The sequence below is a fragment of the Manis javanica genome, chromosome 17 (assembly GCF_040802235.1).
Source record: "Manis javanica isolate MJ-LG chromosome 17, MJ_LKY, whole genome shotgun sequence".
Lineage (NCBI taxonomy): Eukaryota > Metazoa > Chordata > Mammalia > Pholidota > Manidae > Manis > Manis javanica.
The window spans coordinates 12,839,154-12,858,435 of NC_133172.1; the positions used below are offsets into that span (position 1 = coordinate 12,839,154).

At 50.2% G+C, this 19,282-nt stretch overlaps 1 protein-coding gene across 2 annotated transcripts; it reads right to left on the reverse strand.

The window, feature by feature from the left end:
* Positions 1–2,238: 2,238 nt before the first annotated feature.
* LOC108397726 (cytochrome P450 2A13) lies at positions 2,239–10,926 on the reverse strand. Of its 2 annotated transcripts, XR_012126853.1 has the most exons (10): positions 10,704–10,926; positions 10,264–10,426; positions 9,372–9,521; positions 9,020–9,180; positions 7,650–7,826; positions 6,586–6,727; positions 5,944–6,131; positions 5,163–5,304; positions 4,299–4,673; positions 2,239–3,188 (listed from the first exon to the last, which is right to left on the reverse strand). XR_012126853.1 is itself a non-coding variant. In XM_073226463.1 (9 exons), the coding sequence occupies exons 1-9, from the start codon at positions 10,881–10,883 to the stop codon at positions 4,492–4,494; spliced, it is 1,485 nt and encodes a 494-aa protein (XP_073082564.1). In that variant the 5' UTR covers positions 10,884–10,926; the 3' UTR covers positions 2,239–4,491. The 2 variants fall into 2 exon arrangements, 1 of the variants encoding a protein (XP_073082564.1); XM_073226463.1 differs by having other exon boundaries at positions 2,239–4,673.
* Positions 10,927–19,282: the final 8,356 nt, after the last annotated feature.

Below are 19,282 nucleotides of genomic sequence, written 5' to 3' on the forward strand. Positions count from 1 at the left end.
GCGCCGGAAAAAGAGGACAAGGGCAAGCTGCTGCTGGTGTCAGGAGAAAGACGGGGCCCAGTTGGTGTGTCCCATCTCCCGGGTTTCGGCACCAATGAAAGGAAAGGAGCGACACACAGCAGCAATTCACCAGAGAATTCCGCTTTATTAGGGAAAGGTGCTGGGTTATATAGGAAGGGGCATGAATTGATTGAGGTGTCACTTCCACGGGGCTGGTGGCTGTTGGCTAGGTGCCGGGATTGGGAGGGGGGCGAGAGGTGATTGGGCTTCAGGTGGCGCCGGCGGAACTGAGGACCCCCCCCAAGAGAAGCCGGAAGTTTGCCATCTTACTGGTGGGGGCCCTTCAGTATTAATGAAATTGATTTAAAGACAAGTGCTTGTGAAAACTGGGCATTCTAAAATTTCCAGAAAATTCTAATAGAAAATATTAAGCATTAATGCTAATTTAAGTTGAACTGAAATGGACATGTCCTTATGGTTATCAGCTGCCTAAGTTTACCTAAAGTTATTTAAGTTGATGTTACCTGCTCAATCTTTCAAGAATAAAATGCTTAGAGGCTTGACTTTGTCTAATATTCAGTAAAGATTTTGTAAGTAGTCTAGCATAGTTGTTAAGAATGAATAAACTAAATGTAGCCAGTGAACTTAATAGTAATTGTGTGTTACAGTGTGTATACCTACCTATAGCCTGAGAATCTTTGTGGTAACCTAAAACCTTAGTTTTACTAAGTTAAAAAGATATACTTTGTGCTTAGTGAGAAATTGTGTTGTAAAGCTCATAGTTACAGAAATTATAAAATGTTCATAAATTTGTCAATCTAAAGAATGCTAGTGTAACAGTTTACAATAGCCTGCTTCTCAGTAAGGTACCTAATAGTTTTAAGTTCTAATAGTTAACTCTGGTATTTCCAGAGGGCCCCTGGAACATGTCAGAGGAATTTTTTCTCATTGGAGAAAGTATTTGGCTAATTTGGCTTATATAAATACCTGCTTAATTACCTGGAAAGCACTGTCAAAGAGAATGACGCTAAACTTTGTTACTGAATGTTTTGTTACAGAAATACCAGAATTTCCTTATGTCAACTGTCTTACAGTAAGCTCTCATCAGATCTTTAACCATTGGCATTTGTAAGTCTTTTGTCATTTTATAGTCACTGTTTTATTACTCCTAAACTAGTAAAGAACTAGATTGCAGCAGAACAAGTATTGGTTACATAGGATTAAGTAAACTAAGGAAGATGATTTTGTGGCTTTTTGTTTCAAATGTTGTTGATAAAGTGTTTTAAGCTTGTTCTCTTAAGCTGACAACAGTTTAGTAAATGACCGTCTTTATAAGCAGAATTGAAACATTTATCTTTCTCTCTACCTGATCCCTCCAGAATTTAAAAACTCTCAGTGACTATTTTTATGTTTCGTGGCAGTATGTTTATTTGCATAAGTTCAATTACCCATTGATATGGAGATGAACTTCTGTCCTGAGGGTATGCAAATGAACTAAAGCCATACTTCTTTCCACCTCTGAACGCCTATTGATATGCAGATATACTAAAACCAGGCAAGATATTCTAGAAATATTACAATTTTACCCACAGTCCCATTTAGTCAAGTCTCTGCCACGTTACACTTTTCTTTGTGGTCTTTTCTTCTTCCCCAGGTGTAGGTGTTCTGTTCTGTAGTCTTCAAGTCATTGTCAAGTTTAATTATATTTGCTGTAGGTCCTTCCTTGGTGTATGTGTGGAAGGTTTCCAGCTTGCCTTCCTACTCTGCCATCCTAATCCCCTCCAATCTGCATGAATTCATTTTGCTATGAGTTTCTAAAGGTGAGACTGATGTACGATCTCCTGTAAATCAGAGCAGGTCTGGGAATGACCTACTTACCCTCAAATAATTTAGCATGCGTTCCCTTAGAATCGGCATCTTTGAGCAGTGCACACTCTGCACACTCCTACACATCAGACTTAGAATTTAGTGTTTCTTAAATTAAATGTACACAGAGCCCATCCCTCTAAATTAACTTGCCACTCTTAAAGGGCCAGTGATCGAGACCTAATGAGAGGATATCTGGTTCATGAACCCTGTAAGTTTCATGACACACTCTGACTCACAAGTTTCTCAATTTTCATCATCTAATTCCATTGTCTGCCAAATTATTTCATTTTTTGAGTGTTACTGTTTTAAATTTTGATTTCTAGGGTTCATTGCTAGTATATAGAAAAAAATTTGCTGTGACTTAAATGATCTTGTTAAACTCATTTATTAGTTTTTTTTTTTTTTTGTAGACTCTGGGATGCTACTTGCTGTTGTCTTTTTGAGAACACATGTGCGTGTGTGTGTATGTGTATGTGTGTAACTCTAGGGACTCTGGGTGTGGAGCTGAGAGTGGTGGAAAATGAGCTACCCAGAAACATCACTCTCATCCTCGCATCCCTGCAGCCTCAATAGTCCTTAAATAGACCTCAGCACTAGGCGAGGTATTGGCCTTCACATAATTCCCATGGGGAAGGAGGCAGATGAGAAACTGAGGCCAGAGAAAGGCTCAAGAAAGCCCAAGGAGTGAGCAGCAGGGTGCGGGCCAGAACCGAGGGCTCCTGTTCCCGTCTCCATCCCAATACTGTCCCTTTGCTGGGTTGGGTTGTTGGCACTTCCAGACTCCAAGCTGAGTGTCCTGACTGAACAAGTGTGACCCAGGCATTGGCAGCCAGAATGGGACTTCTCTCAGCGCCTTTGGCAAGGACTTGATGGACGCCTGCTTTCTCCTTTCCAGATGCAAGTTTGAGGATATGGGCATTCCTCTTGTTCTCTCTTCCCTCTGCTCTCCCTCCAGGCAGGGAAAACACCTGCTAGCCACTCCATCTTCTCATGGAGACAAGCCTCAGTGGCAGAACCCCAGCTGGCTCCAGCCCCTGTGCTCCTCCCTTGATGCTTTCTCAGAGGGGACATGCAGCTTGAACAGATGTTTGCCACTGGAGGGCCTGGGAATGCAGTTTCCAAAGATGTGTGCAGGAGTCCCTCTGATGCTAAAATTCTCAGCAAGAGAGTTGCAAGCATCAGTGTTTCAAATGCTCTGAGTTTAAGGTTTTGGGAATGTGAGATTCTGAGATTCTGAATTCTAGACTCTGTGGTTCCAAGATTCGACAGTTTTGTTACTGCGCATTTCCAAGATTCCCTGAGTCAAGTGTTCCAGATGCCTGTTGAAGGGACATGCACACAGAAGGATGAGGTTTGACTCTGACACTGGATGTGAAATTATGTGTGTGTGTGAAAATAAAGGGGGTGACCCTATGGATCAGTCCATATGCCCCCCACTTCCAGAGCAGGAAGCAGCCAATTCATGGAACCCACATTGCCAAACACAGACATCAGAAATTGAGAAATTTGTGAATCAGAACCTGTCATGAAACTTGCAGGGTTCTCGGCCTCAATATCCTCTCACTGGTTCTCAACCGCCAGTCCTTCAAGAGTGGCAACTTTTGAAGGGGTGAGGTCTGTGTAGCATTCGATTTGACAAAGATCTAAGTCTCGTGTATGGGAGTGTTCATAGTGTGCACTGGTTAAAGTTGCCACTTCGAAGGGTAGAACATATGCTAAGTTATTTGAGGGCAAGTAGGTGATTCCCAGACTCTTAGCTGAGATTTACATCAGGTGGCAGATCCAATAAAGGAAGCCTCACCTTCAGAAACTCAGAGCAAAATGAGTTCATGCATACATCAGGAGACATCACTGCTCATCATATAAGTGCACACACGCAAACACACGTATGTGGCTATGCCGTGACCACAGTTCTCCTGGCATTTCTAAAAGTGTTTTTCTCTCCCACCCATTTCACTAAGATGTTTGACTCTGTTCAGAGTGGCCTTATCTGGTGGTGGTGTGGAGGCCCAAGTATACCCAGGCATCCAAAGTGTGCATGAGTGTGCACAAGTGTGTAGGGATGCCAGGCCAGCTGCCTGCCAGGGCTCTGGAAAAAAACCCGAGATAGAGCTGTTCACATTGCATACTAATACACTGAGTTTGTGTATTTCACTTGAGGAAGGGGTTCATTTTAAGCATCTGTCCTAAGGACCCTGGGACTAAGGATAGCCATCCCCCGCGGTTCTGTGTTCCCCTCCTTGCTAAGAGCTCTTGTGTCCCGTGGGACCTCCACTAGAGACTTAACCATGCTGAACCTCAGCCCCATCACCTGCAAAAGGGGTTCAAACGCTGTTTCCCATTCCATAGGTTTGTGAGAATTCGGTGAGGTGAGCGTTTAATGCTTTTAGCATAGAGATGACACAGAGTATTTGCTCAAAAAATAGTACCTGTTATTTCCCTCTTGTTCACAGTATAGTGAGTTTCCTTCCTCTCATCTCACCTCCGAAGGGTTCATAGGACGATGCTCAGAGCCCAGTGTGCTCCGCCCCTTGGCCCCGCCCCCGGTGCCCCGCCCTCCCCTTGCTCCTCCCACTAGCCCTGACCCCACCCCCACCCGCCGCCCCGTCGCCCCGCCCCGGCTCAGCGAGGCTGGAAGCTCATGGTGTAGGTGCGCGGGATGGTGGCAAAGCCCACACATTTGGGGGAGATGTCGATGTCCCGGGGCGACTGCGGGGACTTGAAGCGGAAGTTCTGCATAATGGTGGTGAGGAAGAGAAAGAGCTCCATTCTGGCCAGGCCTTCTCCGAAACAGTTCCGCTTTCCTGAAGAGATGGGGGAGGGGCGGCCGCAGCCTGTAATCCCTGCCGCCTCGCCCACGACCCACCCCGGCCGCTTCCCCCCCGGGGAGGGGGGCCTGAGAAGCCTTCAGGGAGGTCTCTCCCGCTGAGACGAGGTCTCAGTTTCCCTCGTCCGTGGGATGGGCGTGAGCCACACCACTAGGCTGGGGCAGTGGGAACCTTACATGACCCTTTCCTCAAATACACACTCAGATATGGCTATTGTGCTGTCGTCTCCTTTCCCAGCAATCTGAAGGTTTTAAGTGACTTTACTCTGGGTGCTGATTTACCCCCTCTCAGAAAAGGATGCCAGCGTCCCTTCCTGTCTGGGCACAGGTACTTAGTGGTCATGTGGACTGCAGCTGGTTGGCTCCAGGGCACATTGTAAGAGGAACTTCCAGGCTGGAGGGGCCTGGGATGAAGGAGGCCCCTGAGGGTTCGGGGGTCGCTTGGCAGCAGGCAGGGGTCACTTACCTATGGAGAAGGGTACGAAAGCATCACTCTTCTTAAACTGCCCCTTCTCATCCAGGAAGTGCTGGGGCTTGAATTCTTGGGGGTTGGAGAAGAACTTGGGGTCTCTCAGCACGGAGCCCAGCATAGGAAACACCTCGGTGCCCTGGTGGGGAGGAGGTGAGGGGTTCATAAGGAAGAGAGGTGTTGGGTGTGCTGACAGCACACTGGGTGAGGTTGGAGGGGAAATACTGTGTCCCAGGAGAGGAGAAAGGGGAGGCATGTGGGTGGGGTCCTCTGAGGGAGGAGATAGATGTCCCAACACAGGGTTTGGCAGGCACGGGGTTCGTGTCCCCTGAGAAGGGTAGTCTGTGGACATGGGCGCTGTGTCTCTAGGGACAGAAGGGCTGGAGGACATGCAGTTCATGTCTCCCAAGGAGTGGGTTCAGGGGTGATGGTGTTCATGTCCCCTGAGACAGGATGTTTGGGACACATGGGGTTCATGTCCCTCCAGGCAGGATGATTGGGGGACATGAGTCCGTGACCCTGGGGCAGGAGACAGGAGAAATGATATTCGTGTCTCCTGAGGCAGGGAGCTTGGCGAAATGGGGTTGATATTCCGGGAGGCAAGAGGTCTGGGGGAGACACGGGAGCAGGAGCTCTGAGTGGGAAGGTGGAGGGGGCAGGTGTTTGGGGAAGCCTTTGTCTGAGGGAGGGGGACCAGGGCTGGAGAGTCTGTAAGGAGAGAGGGATGCTGGGTCACAGCAAGTGGGTGGAGGTCCCTCTAGGCAGGTCGGCCCTGCACCTTAGGGAGGAAGAAGTCCCGAAACTTGGTGTCCTTGGTGACTCTGCGAGCCAGGCCCATGGGGATCATGTCTCCGAATCTTTGAATCTCGTGGATCACCGCGTCTGTGTAGGGCATCTCGGCCCGGTCCTCGAACTTGGCCTGACGGTTCTTGCCAATGACCCGGTCAATCTCCTCATGGACTTTGGCTGGGGGAGGAGGGAAAATGTGTTTAGGCATCTAGGGGTCTCAGGGCAGGGACGGTAGTCCAAATGTGTACAACGGGATTATGACATGCATGACATCTATGTGTGACATGGACGTGGACCACTCAACACAGACGTTGGCCATGTGCATTGTGGGTGCAGGTCCTGTTCACCTGGTCCTGCCAGAATCACAGGGGAGGCGTAAGGGAGGCGTCTCGGGGAAGGATCGTGAGCCGGCTGTGGGCACTCAGTGGGCTCAGCACAGCAGCTGTTTACCAAGCACTTCAGGTATTTTCAATATTTTGAAGGCTAGAGAAACTGGGTATCAAAATATCACCTAGTCGCTGGATAGTGGGGCATGTTTGAGGGTCCGGATATCACGGACAGGTGAACACACTGCAGAGGCCCAGGAATTTAGAGGGTTTATGTCCCCCTTTTCCTGCCCCTCCAACCTTACCCTCCACGTCTGGGTGCTTCATGAGCAGCAAGAAGCCATATCGCAGGGTTGTGCTGACGGTCTCGGTGCCAGCAAAGAAAAGGTTCAATGTGGTGAGCACCAGGTTCTTCAGGTTGAACTCTGCATTGGAATTCTTCCCCTCCTGCAGGGAGAGAGGATGTCGGGCTGAGTCTCCTCTCCTCAGGGCTGTCAGGGCCCTTTGAGGAAAGGGGAGGTTTCCATTGACCCAAATCTCTTAGACGCAGACTGCCTTGGACAGAGGGAACCTTCTTCTGCCCGCTTCGGCTGTGACTGTTCAGTGGTAGAAATATTAAGAAAGAGAGGGAAAGAGGGACACAGTGAGTGAGAAAGAGGGACAGGGATGACATGACAGAATGAGGCAGAGACGTGAAGAATTTTAAGCTACAGCACCCTGTCCCTTCACTAGAAGTCGTGCCGCTTACTATGGAGAAATCCTTCCCCAGATCGTTTCACCTTGAACTTAGACTCTATAAAGCCCCAACTCCTTTCCTCACAGAAGGAAGACTGACATCCAGAGGGTGGGGACCCTCCAACACTAAAGCTGGTTCCCCTGTCTGCACAGGTGTATCTGATAGGAAATGAAAGGTAAGAGAGCACAGCAGCTAAAAGCACCAGCCTCAGAGTCCGGGAGAGCTGTGTTTGAGCTGGGGTCCCCTGCCTCCGCACTGTGTGACCTCACTCAGCCCACTGATACTCTCTGGGCCTCCGTTTGCTTATTTATACAACTGCGGTCCTAATAGGGCCTCATGAAGGAGCTGTGAGTGTGCAATAGGTGAATACGGCAAGGCACTAAAGGAGCGCTGGTGCCGGGAAGTGTGCACAAGTGCTGCGCTTATGACTGCCACGCACACGCCCCACCCGGCTGGAGGGCTCAGGAGGTGGAACAGTGATGGTTAGCTGCACTGGGGTTCCGCAGATTATTATGGTGTGTGTGGGTAGGGGGGTAATTTCAATAGACCCCTGCTGTTCTCCACCCACACCCGATTATCCCCGATTTCCATCTGCCTGGCTTGGGACCTCTGGGCCCTGGCCGCTGGGTGTACCTCCCGCATGCGGATGAGGAAGGAGTCGATGAAGTGCCGTGGGGAGTTGGGGTCCAGTGTGCGCTGGTTCTCCTCCACCTTCTTGGTTACGAAGTCCTCCAGGCCCAGCAGTTCCTTGAATGCCTGATGCTGTGGTCCCGGCAGGTGGTTCATCACCGAGTAGAACATTTCGTAGAGCTGAGGGTGGGGAGAGACGAGAGAATGAAGGACAGTTTCAGTGGCCAGGACCCGGTGGGAGTGGGACCTGGCCAGGACAAGAAAGACACTAAGATACAGGCGCCTGTCAGGTGTTTAGGTATTTAGATGAGGCTAGGTGGGAATAGATCCCTAAGTTTCCACAAGAGGTTAGTGTGAGGGCCCCTGTCCGAGGATTTTGGAGAGATGGATAGGGGCACACATCACAGTTTCTGATGTTAGAGGAGGCTGGATGGGAGCAGCACATGGAGGTGTACAGCTACTTGTGTGAGGTTGGGTAGGGCAACACCTATCCAGGTGTTGAGCTATTCAGGTTGGACTGAAATGGGGCCACCACATTTCTAGGTGTTTAGACATTCAGGTGGGCTCAGCTGGAGACTACTGTCCCGATATTTAGGGTATGTGGATTTGAGGGCATCCATACAGGGTTCAGGTCCTAATGTGGGGCTACAGTGCAGGGACTCAAGTGTTCGGGTGTTCTGATATTCACATGAGTCTTAGGGTCACCTCTGTCGGTGTTTGGGTGGTTGGGAGACACATCCTAGGTGTTTGGGGAACCGTCTGTCCAGGTGGGGGGATCTTGGTTGTGGTACCTGTCCAGATGAGGAGATCGTTAAGTGTGCTGGGTAGTGGGCACTTATCTGGATATTCCAGTGGGCTGGTTTGGGGCACCTGTGCGCTACCAGCGACTGTGGTGGGCTGCGTTTAGCAGCACAAGGTTCTCAGGAGGTGGACTGAGGTGGTCACTTCTCTGGGAGTTAAGAAACTCAGATGGAAAGATGGACTATTAACAGGGAGTACGTGTGAGATCTTAAGGTAAGTTAGGGTGGGAGCACCTGCCCAGGTGAGAGGCTTGCTGGGCTGAGCACGTGTCTCTTGCCCACAGGCTCTTGTTTTGTTGTGTTTTGTTGTTTTTTGTTTTGTTTTGTTTGTTTTTTCTGTCTCTCTCCATCTTCTTGGGCTGGGGGAGCATCTGCTGATACCCAGGTGTCCTTGGAGACTGGATATTGGGCACCTGTCTGGGGTCTGGTGCATCCGTTCAGTTCCCCAAGACTGGGGACTGGTTTGGAGGGGACCCCGTCTGGAGGGGCTGAGGTTTGGGGCACCTGTCTCCGTGTGAGGAAGCAGCTGGCAGGTATGCCAGGGGCGGGGCAGAGCCAGGTGGGTCAGGTTACCTGCCCTCTGGATGTCGCTGTGAACTGAAAGCTCCCCAGCATCATACGCAGCAGGGACAGGAACTCTTTGTCCTCGTAGTCAAAGCGGTCCCCGAAGACAATAGAACTGATGACGTTGGAGACAGTTCGGCTCAGGAAGAAGGTGGGATCGATGAAGGCGCCTGGGGAGGGGCGGGCCGCGGAGGGACAGCGATCTGTGAGTCAGTCGGTGGTCAGCCCCAAAGTGCAGCCCCAGGGCCCAGAGCTGGGAGCCCGACCCCCAGCCATAAAACCGTCCCTTCCGGGGCCAGAACGCGGGTCCGCCCCTGCTGTATCCCTCCTGGTGCCGCACAGTGCGGGGTCCCCGGCTCACCGCGCGTGCCCCGGAGGGCTTCGACGAGGAAGCCCGCCTCTTCCTGGATGCGCTCCTCGATGCCGCGCTTGCCCACGCCGAAGTCGCGCAGCGTGGTGATGGAGAAGCGCCGGAGCTGTTTAGCGCGCTCCCCGTTGCTGAAAGCCACGCCTGCGGAGGGAGAGTAAGATGGGGAGGGGCCCCGAGGGGCGGGGGCAGAGGGAGGGGAGGTGGGCCGAGAGCGGGGAGCTGGAGAAGGTGGGTATAATGCAAGGCCGCGGGGAGGACAAAGAGAGACACACCAGAGAAGCAACACCGAAGGAGAGAGATGCCCTGCTGGGAGAAAAGAATCAGGAGAGAAGCAGGACATGCGCAGACAAACAAACACAGGGACACTCGGGTAGACAGAGATGGAGGCGGAGAGAGGGGAAAGTGAGCTATGTGCGGATCTGGGAATGGATATAAAAAGGTAAAGGATTCTAAAACTGAGATGGCATGGATTGAAAAATAGGAAGAGAGAACACAGGGGTTGTGGAGATGAGAGACTGTTACCAGGAGATGGTGGCATGGGGATTAGGACGCAGAAATAATGTCAGATTCTAAAACGGTACAAGTGAAGGAGAAAAAGCTAAGACGGACGCAAGTAGACATAATGGCCCAGGGTTCCCAGGCAGAACTTGTAAGAGATTCAAAGATTCACCTAGTGAGAAAGAACAGGGACATTGGGCCGAGAACCAGCGAGAACTAGAGACACAGAGAGTCCAGTCAGGTTCGACAGGATGGGACAGAGAAGGTGCAGCAAGGTGTGTGCCACTGCCCGGAGCGGGCAGGGGTCAGGAGAGGATCGCTGGGCAAACCAGCCCTCAAACGTCCCTGACCAGAACCCCCACACCCTCACCCCAGTCCCCCTTACCGTAGCCTTTGAAGAGCCAGTCAAACGTTGCCTGCTCGCCCCTCCCACTGAATTCCTCAGCCTGGTCCACCAGCGCCTCCTTCACAGCCTCGTGTCCACACAGCACCACGATCCGCCGGGGCCCCAGGTGGACGGTGAACACCGGACCGTAGCGCTCGCTGATCTGATGGAGGTGGGTTGTGTGGTTACAGGGAGCAGCCCCTGCTGGGCACCGGCCTCTGCCCAGTCCGCAGGTACTGGATGCATTTCCCCCAGGTTTGACAGTCAAGGGACAGGACACCCCAGGAGCTGGTCTGTCCTGGCAAGGACCCTGCTGCTGAGCCTTCAGAACTCCCCTGTCCAAAGACTCTGGTCCGTCCAAGTCCCTGCCACAAAGTCCCCACCACACTGAGCAGGCCCCCCGCCCCCCGCAGTGCACCCATCTCCCTGCCTCCTGACACCTTCATGAGCGAGTTGTACATCTGCTCTGTGTTCAGCTGCAGGTAGTTCCCGATGAAGGGCAGTGGGGTGGGCCCGGGAGGCAGCTTCCCCCAGACCTTCCTCTGCCTCCAGGCAGACATCAAGACCAGGACAGTCAGGCAGGCAAGCAAAGCCACCAGAAGCAGCCCCGAGGCCAGCATGGTGGCACTGAGGGTGGCAGTGAGATGGTGATGGCTGGGATGGTTTGCCTTTATACCACCTGGGAGAGGACGGACTTTGGTCCAGATTATATAACTGTGTAATTTCCCCTCCTGACTACACCCCCAGCCATGCTCCCTGCCTAGCTGAGGACACAGCGAGCAGGGGAGGAGGAGGGGACACCAAGGCAGATCAACAAGGAGTGGCCCCAAGACTGACTCTGTGGCCCTGCAGGAGGGGGCTCCCAAGTGCTGTGGACGTTGGGGGGGTGGCAGTTGGCAAATTCCAGAACTGAGCATTGTAGAGGAATTGCAAGTGGGAGTTTCTGAACTTTATATTGGGGTCTCACAGTGAGAAGGAACCCAAAAGTTGTGTTTTTGGTGTGTTGAGAAATAAGAATCCAGAGGTCTAGATTTATGTCTATGGAATGATACAGGATGCGGATTTGGGGGTCTTTACTGAGGAAGGATGCAGGGGTCAGGGCCTCAGGAGGGAAGAGTCCAGGGACTCGGTCTGAGGGTCTCGGGTGAGGAAGGCCCCTGGGCTGTGAGTGTGGGTCTCTGGGAGGAGAAGCACGTGGAGACTCATGAGTCAGCACATGACCGAAGGGGCTGTCACGTTTTTGTTTGGACACACCGCTTCCTCTTGATGTCCAGAATCCTCTTTTAAACTTCCAAGCAAAGCCAGGATTCATGTCACAGAACTGCCAATCCATTTTGGGAAAGGGGTAGAAGTCCAGAATCACATTCAAGTGGAACTTTCCACAGAACAGAAGATTCTCAGGGTCGCAGTTGGCAGAGGGACTGGGCTAGACTGGGGCATAGTAATGACAACCCCCAGTGTGGTGTCCGAAATTCCAGCCGTCTCAAGAGTCATCATTTGCAGAAAGCCCCATTGGCCTCCAACCTGAATCCTTAGGATAGCTTGGTATGGTGATTGTATCATTTCGTTCATTATTGTTATTACTAGTATTTCCCATTTATGCATGGGTATATGGAGGGCAGAAAACAGAGTGGCTGGGGCACCGGTGGGCTCCCGTCTGTCCTGGTCTGTTACCCATACTCCCCCTTCCTGGGGCCGCGTCTCCCCACCACGGAAAGGGAGCATTTGGGAAGACAACGTCATAACTGCAGGCGCGTGAAGTTCCCTTCAGGCGGGATTCCTGGCTTGTCAGGGCTGCTGCCAGCGGGCACAGGGAGCTATAGCAGGAGAGAGCCGGGTAAACTGCAGTGTCAGGAACAGACATGGGCCCTGGGGTGCTGACAGCGGAGCCGAGGAACGTGAGTGGCCCTGCTGTCCTGCTCTGCCGTCCCTGGCATTCTGCCTCAGTGAAGGCGCTTCCCGTTGGTGAGCACTCATTGTGAAGGTCAAGTCTATGTCTGCCTGATCGTATCTAGTCTCTAGAGGTGGGGCTGGATCATTATTATCCTCACTTTGTGGTTCAGAAGACAGAGACTCCCTAAAGCCACTTGCTCCAGGCCAGACGGGTAGTAAGTGAGGGAGCTGGGGCTTGAACCCCCTCGCTTCCCCCCCATTCACTGGCCTCACCCACCCTGAGGGCCCAGAGGCCAAGTTTAGAAACAGGTGGGTGCTGAGAACGGTATCAGCACTGGACACGGGCACTAACTGGCAGGTTCTGCTCTCACATCAGGCAGGCCCTGGGCGGGAGGGGCGTCCTGTTGGCACTGAGCTTTCCCCCGGGTCAATAGTAGGATTGAACGCCAGTTGCCACTGACCTTGATAAAGGAGAACATAATAGAGGCACCTCTGGTGCCAAGAAGGCTCTGAGCCTTGGCCCAGGTGGCTTTGAGTCTTGTCCCGAGGGCATAAGGGTGGCAGCACGTGGGCTGTGAGGCTGGTCCCAGCAGCTCTGACAGGGGCCCCAGGCCGATGCTGAGAGAGGTCCTTTGATGGCCTGAGGGGGACCACGATGGGCTTTGGGCGGGCTCTGATGGCTGGACCCCGCTGCTCACGTGCCGCCTCTCACCCTGGGCGAGTGCAGGCGGGTGAGGCTGGCACTCTCGGGACTGGCCTCTTGCTCAGAGCGATCCAGGCTGCTGAGCTCCAAGTCCCTGTGGGGAGGGAGCACAGGCAGAGAAGAAAGCAGAGGGAGGCAGGTTGTTTGTTAGTCTTGGAAGGGGAAGAGGACGGAAGGAGGATTAGCACAGGCCCTGCAGGTCTCAGCCCCCCTAATCCCTGTCACCAGCCTGCACCTGGGCCGGGTGCACCCTGCGCCCCTCCTCTTCCCCGTGTTCCTTGACCAGGAGGGAGGTAGATGTCTGAGGGGTTTGTTTCTCAGTGAGGTTGGCACCAGAAAGTGCGCTGAGTGTCAGACAGGCTGCCACGAGCTGCGCTTGAAGGGGGCGGGCGGGGCTAAACTGGAAGAAGTCCTTGGGGACAGAGAGGTCCCGGGGGTTTGGCCCTGTTCGTGGCCCTGGAACGCGGAGGGAGAGATCAGTGTCCGTCAGCACACGCCTTACCTCCCAGAGGCGGGACACGTGCCGGGGTGCGGTGGCCGAGTATTGGCTTCTAGAGTGACCTGGTGCTGAGCCCAGGAAAATCCCTTCCCTTGCTGGGCCTCAGTTTCCTTTTGTGGACACTGGTACAGCCAGTAAGAGCAGGATTAAGCATGGATTAGATTCCCTTATCCCTCTCTTTGTTGTGTGACCTTGGACGGGTAATCTCACCTCTCTCAGCCTAAATGGGGCCAATGATAGTACCTACTGGTTAATGTATTTTGGTGAGCAGTCATTGGTTTAATACATGTGAAGTACGTGGCAGTAAGTGTTCCGTAAACATTAGCAGTTCTTGTTATTAATGGCAGGATGAAGGAGATGGATAAGGGGTTCTCTAACAGTCCTCCCTCAGCACAGCTGAGCCTGAGCCCTGGAACTCTGAACAGGAAATGGATCTTCTGGGTGGCCTCCTGGAAGCATGGTGGGTTAGGCGGTTCTGAAGAAGGACGGGCCAGGCTTAGACCCTTGGGTTGTTCTGGTGGGCATGGAGCCCTGCATGGACTTTGCCCATCTCTCTTTCTCCACCTCTGCCCCTTGTTTCTGAGTCTGTCTTGATCCTTCTCCTTCCCTGCAAGTCAGCCTGCCCTCCACCTTGTCATGTGCTTCTCCATCTTTATGTCTTGTGACCTTTTGTCCAGCGGGTTCTGCTCAAGACCTCTGCCATGTTTCCCCTTAAGTTTATATCTGTGTATGTCGTCACGCTGGGTGCGTGCTTGGGGTGTCTCTGAACGTCTCTTCTATGTATGTTTCAGCATGTCCACATAGACATATGAATGCATGCATACGCCTGTCTTTGTCGAGGATGTGTTTGTGCATAAGTGGACATCCATACCTGTTTATGTCTATACATGCACATCTGTGTGAATGCTCAACAGGGTTTGTGAGTGTCCGTGCTGGTATCCCTCGATGCATGCCAATTGCAGCATCTGAGATTCACCACAACACAGATTCCCACCACCCCAGTCTGTGGGAAACATGAGTACTCACTTTGGGATATGCCTGTTGGGGGATATCTGCATGTGTGTCTCTGTGTCCTTCCTGATGCATGACTGTGTATTCACATCTGCGGGTGTGCGTGCATATCTGGTGCTGTGCATGAGTGTGTGGGTGTTTTTGCGTGTGCATTCTGGTGCAGGATGTGGGCACATGGGCCACCTTGTATACACGTGTCTGAAATCTGTTTGGATTCACATAGCCCTGGCCCAGCTCCAGTTCCTTTCTTACAAAAGAACTAGCTCCCTTATTTCTCAGGGTATTACCAGCCTGAGTATTAAATGGTCACACTAGTTTTAAAAAACCTCCAGATCACAGGTGTGTCCTGAGAGCATTCTGAGGTAGGTCACTCCCCTTTGGATTGACTTAAATATCCTCTCTGAAAATTTCTTTCCCACGGCCTTACCACCAGATTTCTAACCATTCAATAAATTTAACAAATTCAAACAGAGTTTGACTAAAGCCCACCAAATGCACTGCTACTTGCCAGCCTGGGCTGAGAGATGCTGAGGACACAGGGGTACCCAAGACAGCCCTGGGCCCGGCCCTCCTGGAGCCCTCACTCCAGAGAGGGAGACACTCCAGTGAGCAGGCAGTGACAGCTCAAAACAGACAGTGCTGGAATGAGAAGGCCCAGGCCAAGGGGCCCTGGCTGGATGGGGGAGGCACAGGCCAAAGGGCGAAGAATTGGGGGCACAGGTGTGTATAGGAGCCCACAAATGGCCCCTGATTCAAGCTTGGAGGTTCAGGGGAGCTGCTAGAGGGCTAGGTATGGATTTCCATGAAAGGTTAGGAAGCATTCTGGCAGAGCCATCAGCTTGGATAAAGGGCAGGGGTCCGTGGAGCATATGGTTGAGTGCACTTAGCACGTAGGACTCCAGGGCCATGTCCCCAGATGAGGCTGGAGCCATCAGCCAGAGTCAGACCTGGTGGACCGTATGGGACCTGGGGCGAGTTTGGACTCTGTTCTAAGTCAATGGGAAGCCACACAAGGATTTTAAGCAGGGGGACAAAATGATTAGATGTGTGTTTTAGAAATATTCTTCAGATTTTGGGGGAAGAGGAGACTCAAGGTAAAAAAATGAGGAAGTGGCTTCTACAGGCATCCAGTGAGAGAGGAGAGGCCATAGGAGGGGGTGGTTGGAGAAAGATATGGGAAGAAGAACGAATTCTTATCTGGTTCCATGTTGGCAGTGCAGGGTAAGGACGAGGGAGGGGGCCCAGGGTAGGGGAGAGATGGTAGTGTCATTTACTGGTTTGGGGACACAGATCTGAATAGGAAATTGATCTTCTGGGTGGCCTCCTGGAAGCCTAGTGGGTTAGGCAGTTCTGAAGAAGGATGGGCCAGGGTTAGACCATTGGGTTTTTCTGGTGGGCATGGAGCCCTGCATGGGACTTTGCTTGAGGCCAGAGATAATGAGTTCAGCTTTGGACACACTGGTGAACCAGTCATGGTCCCGGTTCTTAGGGATTTCACAGACTAGTGGGAAAGCAAGCCCAGATAAATTAAAGTCCTTACTGATCCCATTGGTAATAATTAGTAATTGTTGGTGATAATTTACTGATTAGGTTGAGGACTGGGAAGGCGTTGTAGAGGAGATGCCCTTTGAACTGGGTCTTGTGGGACGAATTTCTAGGTAGGGGAAGAGAAGAGAGCGCACAGGCAGAGAGAGCCGCACAAGCCAGGCCTTGCACATGGACGTGGCTGGAGCAGAGCAGATGTATTTGACATCTAAACCCCCTGCTCCCTCTGCCAGACTCATCGATCAGCTTTCTATCCTCTACCCCCTAGGCTGGCCCAAGATTCTCAGGAAAAACATGGTTCGTGACCATAAGTGTGCCTGAAATCTCTGACCTGTCCCAGATAAGAGTCTTTTTTTCTAACTGAAATAAAATTGACATAACGTAATTTTAACTCTTTAAAACAAACAGTTTGGTGGCATTTAGTACATTCACAGTGTTGAGAAACTACCACCTCTATTTCCAAAGCATTTCTAAATAAGAATCTTAAGTGATCCTTCCTGTTTTAAACTTAAATACTAGTACTGCTAATAGTGATACCGTTCACTGAGCTTATTATCTTACTGGGTGAAGTGTGAGCATGATCTTAATGAAGCCCTCACAGGAAGCCTATGAGGTTAGCGTTTTCATCCCCATTTTGCAGATGAGTTAAGTGAGGCCTGATGAGTTGGAAGTGAGTTGCATTGGGTTCCATAACTAATAAGGGTGGAGCCCAGCCATGGCATTGTGTGACTAAATTTCGTTCTCTTACAACATGGATGGAGCTAGAGGGTATTATGCTCAGTGAAATAAGCCAAGTGGAGAAAGATATATACCATATGATTTCAGTTATTTGTGGGATATAAAAACAAAGCAAAACAGAGGGAACAAAACAGCAGTAGACTCATAGACACTGAGATGTGACTAGCGGTTACCAAGTGAGAGGAGTTGGGGCAGGTGGGGAGGAGGGTGAGGGGGATAAAGGAGCACAGTAATTTTCAATCACATTGGGCTTCACAGCTAATGAGGGTAGGGCCTAGTCATGGCATTGTGTGACTCTAAATTTCACGCTCTGAACCACCACTCTGGCATGCCAAGCCCACCTTTTTGCTTTATGCATATCAGAAAACTGTCCCTAATATCCTGCAGCTTTTGAAAAACTTCCCTGTAAACCTGAAACAAAAGATTCCAAAATGTTAAAAAATAAAAATAGAAAGATGTCTCTTCATAGGAGGGAGACTTGACCTTCTGTTGTTTTTGTGTTCCTTGAACTTTAACTAAAGACCTGATTAACCAGTGTTACCACCCAGCTGTTGGCAGTGATGTGGAGAGTGAGCCTGGCGGACAGGAGGTTTCGGTCAGAGAGTGAAATGTTTGTATTTCAGATTTCGGAGTGATGACAGGGCTTAGGGTAAGGCTGAGGGAGTGCTGGCTGAAACAGAGCCAAGGAGGCCAGTGAAGAGAAGAAAGCCAAGGTTCTTACTGTCTGATGGTTTGTGCAAATCCTGCCCGTGGCCGCTGATGTGCCTCCTTCCCAGGAGAATGGCAGGTCTGGGCGTAGAAAAAGGGCACAAGTTTGACAGATGACAGGGATGAAGGAGACAGACTCAAAAAAGAAAAATTTTTTTTTTTTTTTGAGAGGGCATCTCTCATATTTATTGATCAAATGGTTGTTAACAACAATAAAATTCAGTATAGGGGGGTCAACGCTCAATGTACAATCATTAATCCATCTCAAGCCTAATTCTCGTCAGTCTCCAGTCTTCTGAAGCATAACGAACAAGTTCTTACATGGTGAACGAATTCTTACATAGTGAATAAATTCTTACATGGTGAACAGTACAAGGGCATTCATCACAGAAACTTTCGGTTTTGATCATGCAATATGACCTATCAACAATCAGGTCAAATATGAATATTCGTTTGATTTTTGTACTTGATTTATATGTTGATCCCACATTTCTCCTATTATTATTATTATTTTTATTTTTAATAAAATGCCGAAGTGGTAGGTAGATGCAAGATAAAGGTAGAAAACATAGTTTAGTGCTGTAAGAAGGCAAATGTAGATGATCAGATGATCAGGTGTGTGCCTATGGACTAAGTATTAATCCAGGCTAGACAAGGGCAGCAAGACATCCACGGATGCAGAAGATTTCTCTCAAAGCAGGGGGGGTGAGGTTCTGAGCCTCACCTCTGTTGATCCCCAAATTCTCACCTGATGGCCCCCCTGCGACTGTGCCTGTCTTAGGTTGTTCCTCCCTTGAGGAATCTTACCCGTCTCTGGCTAACCAGTCATCTTCCGGGACCATACAGGGAAATGTAAAGTTGGTAAGTGAGAGAGAAGCCATATTGTTTGCAAAGGTTAGCTTTTTACTTCTTTGCAGATTTATGCCCTGTGGCTTCTATGCCCAGCACTTGTCTCGAGGTATCTTTACCACCTGGAGGAATTATGATACTTGGTAAATTCGATATGAGGCACGAATTCTATTTAAGGGTTGTAATTAGGAAGGAAGAAGAAAAGCTATAGATGTAGCATATGAAGGAAACATGGGAGGATTGATTATTTCAAAAAAAAAGAAAATATTTTTGTAAGAAGGTGGAGAGAGCACACTCTAGAGGTGCTTGGAGTTCCTGATTCTGGTAGTGGTTGAGTAGCTCCTATTGGATCATGCATCCCGGAAATAACATCTATACACTCAAAATAAAACTTCCAAGAAAAAAAAAAAAAGCCCTGAAATCACTGGGGAGTGAATAAAAACAGGCAGATACTAAAGAGGGTTAAAAGAAGAGAATTTCCTGTTTCCTGAAGACAGGTCCTGAACAGTGCCTTCCGGAGTAGCAAAAACACACCTAAAACCTCTGTAGTTTCTCTGTCTTGAGAACCAGAGGACAGATTTCAGGGTGATCTCAGCACCTGGTGCCTATGGTGGTAGATTCTCAAAAAAGAAGAGAGCCAGAGACGGGGGTCCCAACTTCTATGTACAGGTATTACCATGTTTGTTGGTGTCCCACAGTTATGTGAAGTTCGGTTCAATTTTCTTTATCCTTTTTTTTTTCTGTTCATCCATTTGGGTAATGTGCGTAGATCTATCTTCAAGTTAATGTACACTTCTTTTTTTGCCATCTTGAACCTTCTGCGGAGTCTCTCTACTGAATTTTTAATTTTAGTTGTATTCCTTTCAACTGGAGAATTTCTATTTGATTTCTTTTTACAATTTCTCTCAATTGATATTCTCTAATTTATGAGTAATTGTTATCATATTTTCCTTTCATTCTTCAAACACGGTTTCCTTTAGCTCTTTGAATAGCTACTTTGAAGGCTTTGTCTGCTGTGTTCAACAAGTGAGCCCCTCAGAGACCATTTCTATTGATGATCTTTTGATCTGTTA

Coding starts and splice junctions, on each gene's coding strand:
- LOC108397726 (XM_073226463.1), bottom strand. CDS start 10,883: ATGCTGGCCTCGGGGCTGCTTCTGGTGGCTTTGCTTGCCTGCCTGACT. Junction 9,181..9,371: donor AGCCCTCCGGGGCACGCGCG/GTGAGCCGGGGA, acceptor GCCCCTCCCCAG/GCGCCTTCATCGATCCCACC. Junction 4,674..5,162: donor TTTCGTACCCTTCTCCATAG/GTAAGTGACCCC, acceptor CCATCTCTTCAG/GAAAGCGGAACTGTTTCGGA.